The sequence below is a fragment of the Cnephaeus nilssonii genome (genome assembly GCF_951640355.1).
Source record: "Cnephaeus nilssonii genome assembly, chromosome: 5".
NCBI lineage: Eukaryota > Metazoa > Chordata > Mammalia > Chiroptera > Vespertilionidae > Cnephaeus > Cnephaeus nilssonii.
In genome coordinates this window covers 17751798-17764350 of record NC_137076.1, presented here as the reverse complement: position 1 = coordinate 17764350, position 12553 = coordinate 17751798, and the positions used below count along the sequence as shown (strand labels likewise).

General features: G+C 47.0%; 1 protein-coding gene across 5 annotated transcripts in view; it reads right to left on the bottom strand.

Annotated features, from left to right (window-relative positions):
• Positions 1-12543, bottom strand: part of SUGP2 (SURP and G-patch domain containing 2) — a 29252-nt gene extending 16709 nt beyond the window's left edge. For 3 of the 5 annotated variants that reach the window (XR_013813538.1, XM_079771441.1, XM_079771442.1), the window contains exons 1-4: positions 12432-12513; positions 10957-11088; positions 5062-6666; positions 45-165 (exon numbers count right to left, since the gene is read on the bottom strand). Coding sequence is in view for 4 of the 5 variants with exons in the window: in XM_079771441.1 (XP_079627567.1) it covers positions 45-165; positions 5062-6666; positions 10957-11077 (1847 nt within the window). In the remaining variant the exon portion in view is untranslated. Of the gene's footprint in view, positions 1-44; positions 166-5061; positions 6667-10956; positions 11089-12405 lie in introns of all 5 variants that reach the window. The other 2 variants (XM_079771439.1, XM_079771440.1) reach the window with 2 other exon arrangements.
• Between the last annotated feature and the right edge of the window lie 10 nt (positions 12544-12553).

Genomic DNA, 12553 nt, shown 5'->3' with positions numbered 1-12553 from the left:
GTGTTCTATGGCAGGGATTTGGAGGGCTGAATTTAAAGACCTACCAGTAAGCAGGGTCTTCCTTGAGAAGAGCTCTCTCTTTAGGAGACAAGCTGCCTCCAACGACACGTGTGACCAGCTGGTTGATGATGTCCACCACCTTGTGATCTGCTCGCTGGGGGACAGCTAGAACACACAAAAGGGCTTTTCTGAGAAACACTGGACCACATGATGCCTGGGAAGACCAGGACAGAGTCAGGGGCTTAGGATGGAGCCTAAGCAGGCACTAGCAACTGAAATTCTCACTCATGAGAGACCAGCTTTGAAAAGAGGAAAGCAGAGTGTTATTCTAAAAACCAATATATACAACTAGAGGCCCGGTGCACAAAATTCGTGCACAGGGGTGTGTGTCCCTCAGCCCAACCTGCACCCTCTCCAATCTGAGACATCCCTCTCACAATCCAGGACGGCTGGCTCCCAATTGCTCGCCTGCCTGCCTTCCTGATTGCCCCTAATCGCTTCTGCCTGCCAGCCTGATTGATGCCTAACTGCTCCCCTGCCAGCCTGTTTGCCCCTAACTGCCCTCCCCTGCAGGCCTGGTAACCCCTAACTGCCCTCCCCTGCAGGCCCGGTCCCCCCCAACTGCTCTCCCCTGCAGGCCCGGTAGCTCCCAACTTCCCTCCTCTGCCAGCCTGTCCTCCCGTGCAGGCTTGATCACCCACAACTGCCCTCCCTTGCAGGCCTGGTCCCTCCCAACTGCCCTCCCCTGCTGGCCTGATTTCTCCCAACTGCCCTCCCCTGCTGGCCATTTTGTGTCCACATGGGGGCAGCCATCTTGTGTGTTGGAGTGATGGTCAATTTGCATATTACTCTTTTATTAGATAGGTTAGAGTCCTGGTGCACAGGTGGGGGCCAGTTGGTTTGCCCTGAAGGGTGTCCCGGATCAGGGTGGGGGTTCCCTTGGGGAGTGGGGTGGCCTGGGTGAGGGGCCTGTGGTGGTTTGCAGGCCGGCCATGCCCCCTGGTGACCCAAGCGGAGGCCCTGGTATCTGGGACTTATTTATCTTCTATAATTGAAACTTTGTAGCCTTGAGCAGAGGCCAAGGCAAGCCAGGGCTGCCGAAGCTTGGCTTCCTCCATCGCCGGGGGCAACTCAAGCCTCCTGCTCTCTCCAGCTCCGTGGCTGCTGCCATTTTTATTGGGATTTATTTATCTTCTATAATTGAAACTTTGTAGCCTTTAGCGGAGGCCTGGGCCTGCCAGGGCAGCAGGGAAGCTTGGCTTCCTCCATTGCCGGGGAAACCCAAGCCTCCTGCTTGCTGCAGCTCCGTGGCCGCAGCCATCTTGGTTGGGTTAATTTGCATACTTGCTCCTGATTGGCTGGTGGACGTGGCTTGTGGTTGTAGTGGAGGTACAGTCAATTTGCATATTACTCTTTTATTAGATAGGTTATCCTCCCAAAAGCTGTAACAGCATAACCACCAGGACAGAAACAGTTACAGACTTACAACAACACTACAGAGTAATGTATGTATATGTCCTACAGAAGGAAATGGTATGCAGCACTCCATACCACTTGTGTATCATTTAACTTGAATGTTCACAATATTAAGGGGAAAATATAAAGATATAAAATGTATTTCAGTATAAAATATATAAAACATTTGTCTAAATTATGATTCCCAATAGTAAGGAGGGAAGAAAAGACACATAAATATGGAAACATAGAAAAAGAAAATATACCAGAAAGTTAACAGATGTTATCTATGGGTGGTAGATTTATCAGGATTTCATTTTTTGTGTGCTTTATCTACAAAATATAAACATACATGTGTTCTGTAACCAGAAAACATACATATCTAAGTTTACAAAGAAAAATTTCCCAATTAAAAAAGTCAATGGCCCCAAAATAGGTGTTCACAGAAATATTTGCTAAATGTATGAAAACATCTTTAAAGTGTGAACTTCTTCCAATATGGCTATAATTTACGATGTCACCAGTAACACAGAACATGTGTCCTCAAATAATAAGTTTGTGTAGTTTTCTGATATTTGCTAGTTTTAATAGGACAGAATGGTCTACTTGTTCACTCTTCAATAAAAGCTACCCCTGAACTGGAGGTTTTCATTTGTTCTGTGGAGTAACTGCACTGTCCTGTTCTTGCCTATGTCTGAGTTATAGCTTTAAGTTTATTTTAAACATCAGTGGGAGCTCCTACACAGAATAAATCAATCTTGCAACTGCTATGTTTTTGCAAGAATTTCCCTTTCGAAATTGTTTTCCTTTCTTTTTGTTATTGGCTCTCATTTTCTAGAACTGCTAATTGTATATGATTTTACAGAAAATTAAGAGTTCTAAAATCAGCAGCTTTCAGAAACAAATGCCAATAAGTTGGTCACTGCAACCATCTCTAGAGAAAATGACCATAGCAAGGGCCAGAAAGTGGGTCCCAGCAATCCTTTTCCTGAGAGTATATCCTTGTAAAGGAGGATTTAAAAATACAAATTAAAAGTAGTAATAATCAGCAATCTAACCAAAGATGTCCTCCCAGTGTTTCTAACAGACTGTAATGAAAACAGCGGTGGGGCAGTGCTGGTGCCGTCCACCAGCTGTCCAGACAGCCAAGGCTTACAGATGCCAATTACAAGGGGACCAAGCTCTGCTAAGCCTCAGAAGCCTGTAGTAAAAGGCAGCATGAGTCCAACATCAAGGGAAAGGTGAGATAATTTATGTTAAGTTAATATCACGATGCAGTGAGAGCTGTAAAAACACAGCAAGAGCTTTTGACAATCCTGTCAAAGAGTAGGTGGTAGCATTTTCAATACAGCAGGACTGCACCGGCAGACCCACCTGCCTACCAGCACCACGAGGGAACAGTGGTGAGCAACTTTAGGTTACGGGTGACTTTTTCCTCCAGCATTACTGTTACACTGACTTTCTGTTCCACCACTTGGGGGCTGTACAGAGGAAAGGGGCCTGCTTCTGGAAGGCTCCCTCTCTGGGAGTAGGAGTAGCCAAGCACCTGTGGTGGGACCTACCAGTGCTAGTGCAGTAGGTGCTCCACAAGTCTGTAGAGGAATGAAGAGATTCAGGAACAAATGGGTTGGGGCAATGGAAGTGGAAAACCATGTCAGGAGGAAAGAGGACATGACCACTACCTATGTGCATGAGCCCTGGGAGGTTTAGGCTTAGAGCAGTCATCCTGAGAGCTAAGGAGTAGGGACAAGGAACACCAAACAGCCAGTCATGTCTATTGCCTCCTTCCTGGCCTGCCCCCTCCCCTGTAAGCCAGCTGTTAACTGTAGATTATCAGGTGTACCTAAGTGATCTGTCAACCTCTAGCCAGTCTAGGAAAGCGAGTGGGTGACTCTGTCACCCGGATCAACCAGGTTGTCCATCCCTCAATGCAGCTCAAATACAGCCTCCCTTTGGCTTCCCTAACTCCCCAGGCTGGGACCTCCTACATCCCCTTTAATCCCAGCACTGGAGGGGCTGATTTTAGTGATTTCTTTCCCTCAGGAGTCTGGGGCCTTCTCAGAGACAGTGCCTAGCGTTTCCTTTTCCTTCTAGGAATACCTGAGGGGGGGTGGGTGGGGCTGTTTGAACAGAGCTGCTTAACCTTGGCTGCAGGATAGTAGAAACCCCCAGAACACGCAGGCAAAATTGTTAAAAATATATGTTGGTGGTGCTTTTTGTTAAACCTCACCTGAGGATGGAGATATATATATATATATATATATATATATATATATATATATATATATATATATATATGTATGTATATTTTTTTTGAGGATATATTTTAAAAAATATTTTTATTGATTTCAGAGAGGAAGGGAGAGGGAGAGAGATAGAAACATCAATGATGAAAGAAAATCATTGATCAGCTGCGCTCCTGCACGCTCGCCCCTGGGGATCGAGCGCACAACCCAGGCATGTGCCCTGATTGGGAATTGAACCGTGACCTCCTGCTTCATAGGTCAACACTCAACCACTGAGCCATGGTGGCTGGGCTGAGGATATTTTTTCCATTGCTTTTCTTTTTCTCTTTTTGTTAATCCTCACCTGAGGATATTTTTCCATTGATTTTTTTTTTTTTTAGGGAGAGTGGAAGAGAGAGGGAAAGACAGAAAGAAATATCAATGTGAGAGAAACACATCAATTAGTTGCCTCCTGCAAGAGCCCTGACCAGGGCACGGGCTGGGGAGGAGCCTACAACCCAAGTAAGTGCCCTTGACCGGAACTGAATCCGGGACCCTTTGGTCAGCAAGCCGATGCTCTATCCACTGAGCCAAACCAGCTAGGGCTCCATTGCTTTTCAGAGGGTGTGAAAAGGAGGAAATGTGTGTTGGGGGGAGAGAAACGTTGATGTGAGAGACACATTGACTGGTTGCCTTCCGCATGTGCTGACTGGGAGTGGGGAGCAAACCAAAAAAAACCCCAGGTACCTGTCCTTGACCAGGAATCGAACCTGTGACCCTTTGTTGCACGGGCTGACACTATAACCACTGAGCACTCTGGCAAGGGCTGTATGTGCATTTTTCATGGTAAGGGCTGTGGCTTTTCATCAGATTCCCAAAGGAGTATCTAAAGACTCCTGTGTAAGTTGAACATTCCTCATACATGCTCATGGACTGAATGCAGACAGACATGTATACTAGCCAATGCAAGTTTTCTGCTAAAATTCTGATTTGTTTGCAGTTGGCTAAAGAATTTCTTGTAAAATCTCAGAGAATAAGAGATATTACAAAAAAAAAACAACACGCCACCATGAGCTGTGCCTGGTGTGCTCAGTGGTTGGAGCACTGGCCCGAGCACCACAGGGTCACAGGTTCAATTCCCAGTCAAGGGCACATGCCTGGCAAGTTCATCCCCAGTGGTGCGTGCAGAAGGCAATCAATTGATGTGTCTCTCCCTCTCTCCCCCTCTTCCACTCTCTAAAAAAATCAATGGAAAAAATATCCCCGGGTGAATATTACAAAGAACCCAAACTACCCCCCAAAAAAACCCATACAAAAAAACCCAACACCCATGAAAAAGAAACAAATCACAACAAATAGAAACATTTGCTGCTTTCCTTACCATCACTTAGACCACTCAGAGCTTTGGCCTGAATTTCAGGTTCGGTAGGAGGAACCGTTTTCTCATCTTGAGTTGGCGCCGGTTCAGCTTTCTTGACCTGGAGTGGACACCCACTGTTGACCAGCCAGGCCTTCAGATGATCTATGTACTCTCTCCCAAACAGAGTGGAGTCTTCAAAGTTGGGAAATGCGGCAGGGGAGGGCGCTATATCTTGAAGGCCGACAGCTTCTAAGATTTTCTCTTGCCGGAAAGAAGAGGCCAAGGAGAACGTCTGTCCCAAAAGGGCTAAAGACTTCCGGCAGAGAGAATTGGTGGTCTCTAGGGCAACGGCCAAGTCCAGGGGGTTACTAAGGGTCTTCATTTTGACACTCAGCTCGTAGGCATTGCAGGCCATGAGCAGGGGCGTGACACTCTTTAGAAGCCGGTCTTGAAGCCTCATTATGTACTTGTCAAAGGGCTTTATGATTTCAAAAAAGCAATTTTTGGTCTTCACAGCACCTTTGTCTAAAAGCATGTTTAAAAACTCATTATCAACTCTGGGTGTTTTCAAAGCAGAGTGCTTTAAAAATTTGATAGTAAAAAAGCAAAAATCTCTGTGCTCTGGTTTTAAGGAGCATTTAAATGAGGCAAGCATTTTAGCACAGGTTTCAGTTTCAAGTTCAAAGAGAGTCTGGAAAAGCTGGGAAAATTTAACATCATCTTTTATGGTGTGAAATCCTGCCCATTTGATTATTTCTATCCCAAATCTTGAAAAAACATCAGACTTATCTATGAGGTCAAAACTCATTTTTCTTCTTGGGAGACGAATGTCCTTTAGATTGAGCCCCAGAGGGATCTTCTGAGGGGGGAATTGGATATCTTCTGTCCCTGGGTTTGCACCTAGGGTCACATCAGAACTTGGGGTGGTTTTCTGGATTTGATTAGTGCCCTGAGTTTTGGGAGTGATGCGATTTATAGTGGGTACTTTTTTTGTGCTCACATTCCTCAGTGTGACAAGCTTCCCAACCCCCCCTTTAGGTGTAAGCAGGCCCTGAGACTCCCCCTTTCCTAGGAGGGCACCCTCCTGATCAATGATGTTTAGACCTCGGCCTCTGCCCTGGACTTGGCCACTGGCCCTGAGCACAGAGTCTGCCTCCCCTGGACGGTCCACGTCATAATCCCGACTCTCTTTCTCCAAACACTCTTTCTCAATCAGCCTGGAGGACCCAAAGTCCCCTAGTAGTGCAGAAGGACCAAAATTATACTCCTGTGACCAAGACGATTCTTGAGAAACTGGGTGGCCAAGGTCTTGTTCCCAAGAGCCACGAAGTGTAAATTTCCAGTCTGGAGAACGGAAATGTCCCAATTTCCGGTGGCCAAAGACCTGATCTCGGGAATCAGGGTGGGGAAATTCCAGATCCCGGCCACAGTCTTTGCGAAAGTAGTTGTCTTCATTTACAGAAGGATTGTTTGACCTGAAGGAAGGTCCTGGGAATACATCACCTCTCAGGCCTTCTCTCCCAGCATCTCGAGAGTGAGCTACAGATCCGCCCAGAGTGTATCTGCTGTCACTGTGAATGTCATCATACATATCTGCTCTGACTCTTGGCAGTGTCCTTATAAGATCTGAAATAAACAATCCAAAAGGAAACACAAAGGTACTTTAGACCAGAAGGTACAAATGGACAGTCCATAGACTACCAACCAGCTGGAGTGCTTTATCTGCCTGAGTGCATTTTCAAAATTCTTATTTGTTGCCATTATTTAAAATGTGTGTGGTTTTCCTTAAACCTGGAATTACTACTTTTTATTCAAAAAGAGACCTACAAGCACTGGGCCTGCATCTATCCTGACGATACTGCATCAAGGCTGGGTAGCAGTGCCCCTTAATCACTCAGGTCTCCTGATCTTGCTCAGCAGGCATCTGGTTTACAAGCCCTTTTTTAGACTCAAGGAAGGGTGTTTGGCCCTCAAATAACCTGGCTTTTAAAAATATATATTTTTATTGATTTCGGAGAGGAAGGGAGAGGGAGAGAGAGATAGAAACATCAATGATGAGAGAGAATCATTGATTGGTTGCCTCCTGCACACCCCCTACTAGGGATGGAGCCTGCAACCTGGGCATGTGCCCTTGACCAGAATCGAAGCTGGGACCCTTTAGTCCGCAGGCCGACACTCTATCCACTGAACCAAACCAGCCAGGGCAACCTTGATTTTTTTTTACTGTAACGGGGACACTTGTGTATTTCTACCTCTATCATGAAGCACACAGGCTTTTTAGAGGTTGCCACCCTCCTTGCCTTCTAGTAGGAACTCTTGGCCCATACTGCCACTGAGGCAAAAGCCATGTCTGACACTGTACCCTCTACAGCAGACTGGGCCAGAGCTGAGTATCTGACCCAAAGCTGGCAGATACACTCCCTCTGAAAGGTTCACTGGGCCAATGATCCTCTGAAAAAAACAGAGGCTAAAGCAGATAAGAAAGAAGGCAGAAGCTAAACAAGCCATCAAGAGAGGCCACAATGGGAAGTGAATAATATGTGATTTTGTCCTCCCCCGTGTGTAGAAATTAGGCAAATAGGACTCTATATTTGCATTTGCTTATTCATGTACAAAGAACTCTCTAAGAAGGTAGGAACATAAGCAAACTATGAGCCTCAGGGAAACTTTGCACAGATCGCCTTTCTAACTTTTTTTTTAAATATGTTTATTGATTTCAGAGAGAAAGAGAGAGGGAGAGAAAGAAACATCAATGATGAGAATCATGGATTGGCTGCCTCCTGCACGCCCTACACCAAGGATCGAGACTGCAACCTGGGCATGTGCCCTGACTAGGAATTGAACCATGACCTCCTGGTTCATAGGTCAATGCTCAACCATTGAGCCGCGCTGGCCAGGCTCTTTCTAACTTTTAAATCAGAATCTATTACCTAGTCAAAAGTCAAATGAAAAGAAAAGGGAGAGAGAGATGCCATGAGGTAATGGGGTGAAACCGAAGGAAGCAAAATTTTTTTTTTTTAAATATATTTTACTGATTTTTTACAGAGAGGAAGGGAGAGGGATAGAGAGCTAGAAACAATGATGAGAGAGAAACACCGATCAGCTGCCTCCTGCACACCCCCTACTGGGGATGTGCCCACAACCAAGGTACATGCCCTTGACCGGAATCGAACCTGGGACCCCCTTCAGTCCACAGGCCGACGCGCTATCCACTGAGCCAAACCGGTTTTGGCCAAATCTTTAAAAAAATATATATTTTATTGATTTTGTACAGAGAGGAAGGGAGAGGGATAGAGAGTTAGAAACATCAATGAGAGAGAAACATCGAGCAGCTGCCTCTTGCACACCTCCTACTGGGGATGTGCTCACAACCAAGGTATATGCCCTTGACCGGAATCGAACCCGGGACCTTTTAGTCTGCAGGCCGACACTCTATTCACTGAGCCAAACTGGTTAGGGTGGAAGCCAAATCTTTATACAAATCTAAGTTTATTTGGTCAGCAGTACTTACTGAGCACCTACTGTGTGTGGGCACTGCTTTAGGCACTGAAGTTAACAATATACCGGGGATGCTTGGCATGAGGGGTCACACTGTGGGGGAGCCTTCTAGGCAGAGGGAGTGTAGGGACAAATCCCTGATGTATGATCAGCAGGGAATGAATATACCAGAGGGAACGAAGGGCAAAGTGGTAAGAAGGCAGCTCCTAAACTCTGTTGCATATTGGAGTCCCTTTGGGACCCCCAGGCATCCTAATTTAATTAACTAACTAGCAGGGGTGTGTGACCTGGACATCAGGGTTTTTTAAAGATCCCCAGATGATTCTAACATGCAGCAAATTTAGGGAGATACCGATGGAAGGAAGGTACAAGATCAAGTCTGGCCCTAAAAGGGATGCTGGAATAGTTTGAGTAAGATGGAAAGCCACAGATAGGCTCAGAGCAAAGGAATGATCTCACTGGCTACTGTGAAGGCAATAGACCAAAAGGGAAGAAAGTCAATGTCGATGTTCCAGCAAGGAGTCCACTGGGATGATCTAAGTCAGTGATGGCGAACCTATGACACGCGTGTCAGCACTGACACGCGTAGCCATTTCTGATGACACGCAGCCGCTGAGGCGGCCGCATGCCGAGGATGAAACATTTGCTGCTCCTGAGGATGAAACATTTGCGAAATAATGTTTTTCCCTCAAAGTGACACACTACCCGAGTTATGCTCAGTTATTTGGCGAAGTTTGACACACCAAGCTCAAAAGGTTGCCCATCACTGATCTAGGTATTAATGACTACTGATGATGTGATGAGGGAGGTAGCATTAGAGGTAGAGTGGTGGCTGGTTTCTGCACAACAGGATTTTCTGATGCACTGTAAACCAAGGCATTGGAAAAGTGCAGAGTAGAACAGGGACAGAGAAAGTCCAACTGAACCATCTAGCATCCTGCTTGGTTACTAGTTCATCCCTTCCCAAACTTTCTTGAGGTAACAATATATGTATTGGTGTTTGAGTCTCTAGATAAAGATACCAAGATTTATGTCTCTGTATACAGTGTGTCCCCCAAAAACGTATAGAGACATAAATCTGACAAAATCAGCTGATAGCTCGATTTCAAAAATGAAGTGTATCTTAATAAACACTGCCTTTATAATTATATAAAGTGTGTGTATATTTTTTGGGGGGGCATCCTATATACATATACATGCACATATAAGTACATATAGGTATATGTCTCTGTGTGTATATATATATATAACACATAAGTATTCTGGATTACATATTGCTAAAAGAATTGAAGGATGCACAGACTACTACAAATGTAGTTACTTCTGAGGGTTAAGAAATCAGCTAAAAAGACTTTTACATTTTACTCTTAACCATTTCTCAAGTCTTTCAATATTTTATAACAGGTATGTTTCTGTGCACTACTCATATAATTTTTGAAAACCAATCAATTGGTTTCTCCAGGTCCAAAGCATGTAACAATTATCCTTACTGCAAGCACTTTAGACTCACTCAACCAATGCTAAGAAACCCTCCTCCATGCCAAGGCTGGCTCAGGGCTGGTGCAGCAGCAAACAGCACAGGCCCAGCGATGAGGCCTGAAGGAGGCCAGCCCATAACAGAGGAGTGAGCACACAGTATACTTGGGGCCGGGAAGGGCAACCAAATCAACCTCAAGTCCTGCTGGGGCTTCCTGAGGAAGGCATGCTGGAGGGAATCAACCAGCAGAGCTGGGATGAGGAGGGAATCAAAGCACAGAGAGGTGGCACAGTATCACTGAAACAAAGCCCAAGGCAAAGAGTAAGGGTTGGGAGCCTCGTGCATGGTAGTGAGGGACCTCCATGTCATCCTGTAATCTGTGTGGGCACCGTTGTTGATTCTGCTGGCATAGTATTTCAAAATTTTCCAAAGGGAAACATTTTCAGGCAGGGCCTATTCTCAGCAGCTCCACAACCCCTTGCACCACCCTGCAGTCTTTTGAGGATGTAACCCCAAAGTGGGAAGCCCCGAGAGTCCAAACAGGGCCTTGGCCCAGCAAGGTTGGCATTAATAGATCTGTAGTCAGGGCAGATTTGAGAGGAATGAAGCCAGAAGCTGAGAGACCGTTCAGTAGGAGATTATTGAAATAATCCAAGCCAGAACTGGTAAGAGCTCAAACCTGAGCAGTGGTGGTGGGGATGGAGCCAGAAGATTGATTCAACAGCCTTTCTTTAGGTGAGGGAGGCTTTCTGGGGAGAAGCTCCTGGTAATGATAATACCTTCTTCTACACAGTGATTTAACATGCAGATCCAGAGAAAACTTCATTTCCCCTTAACAAATAGGAATATAGGGATTGAAATCCTCCTGCTCTGACCCTAAAATGCCTCCTTACCTGCCCCCCACCTCCCCCATTGGTTCCCAATCAAGCACTTTAATTTACCTTGAGCTTTAAATTGCAGAGCTTCACCTACAGCTTCACCACTGGGGTCCATGTGATACCTGTTAGCTTTTTCTTGTAGCACGGCATCAAAAGTCTCCTGTGCAATTCGCCTTGTAGCCATGTTTCTCTGACCTGCAGTAGAGGGAAAAAGACACTAAGAATGACAACTAATGCTCAGAGAGCCGGCTCTCTATGCCACCTCATCTTCAAAGTAAGGAGGCAGTAATCCATAATCCAGCCAGGTACAGCAGAGGAAGGTTATATTATTTCTAGGGGCCTCTGCTCTCAGGAAGCTCACAGGTGTGTGTTGACTGAAAAGGAGCAAGACAAGCATGGTGATCTTGGACAAGTTATTTTGTGTCTCTAAGACCATTTCCTCAGAATCCTTCGAAAGCTCTCTGAAAAAAAATCCTTATCGCCTGGGGTTGCTGGAGTTCTGCAAGAAGCAACACGCATAACTGAAGATAACAGTAGGGGCGTGGGAGCATAACCCTCTCACATGGTAGTTAGGAAAGATGTGACTGTTCCCATCTTCCAAATAGAGCCAAGAGGCTCTAAGGGCCAACGACCCTCCAGAGAGAAGCCTCCCGCAGGGATCCCTGTCTAGTAACAATGAGCTCGTGACAGTTGTAGGGAAGGAACTCCCATGACCTCATTTACTTGCAACAACCCAATGAAGTGGGTCCCGTTATGAATGACATTAAACAGAAGAGGAAATGGGAGCCTTAAGCTAAGTGACTCACCCAAGGTCAACCATCCAGGGCTGAAACCTGGCAAACAACACTAGTAGTTGGGGACAAAGCCTGAAGAGTAAATAGAAAAAGACTAAGAAGCAACACGGAGGAATCCCGTGGCGGCCCGTCCTTAACCACCAAGATATTCCTTCCACCTTGAAACCTCCAACCCAAGACCCAAGCCTGCGCCTGCCTTGCAGTCTTCCTTATACCCATCGCCTCCTTTTCCATCCTTTAGCCCTTTTCCTAGGGCGCCCCTTGTTCTCTACTGGCCAAGGGAAGGGTCTTCGGGCCAGGCGGCCCGGGACCAAATCAAGCGACCTAACCTTTCTATACCTCCGTTTTGACCAGCTGTGGAATGGGCAGCTAATGATGGGGGTTGCTGTAGGGATTGAACCCGTTAAAAATGGCAAAGGGCCGTATACAGCGCCCTGCCTCCGTGATCGCCATTCGCGAAAGGCCGCTTCGGGCTCGGGTGGAATGAATGAGCGAGGAAACGAATGAACCCCTTCGGGTGCGGTCCGCCTGCTCCCGGCCTCCGAGGGCGAAGAAAAGGGGGCCTCGGGCCCCGGAGGCCGCAGACCGTCCCACCAGGCCGACCCGTCCGGGACGCGGCCGTCGTGCAGCCCGAGGGCCGAGCCCGCGGCGCAATCGGGGGCGACACGGGGCCCGCTTCGGGCCGAGCCCGAGCCCCCAGACCCCGGGGCCCACCCACCGACAACGCGCGGGGCCGGGCCTCACCCCGAGCCCACCGAGTGCGGAGTCGCCCCCGCCGACGCCAGAGATTCAGCCACCACCTTCGCCACCGCCCCCGCCGCCGCCGCCGCGCGAGGCGGGGACATGCAAATGAGCCAACGGTCCCT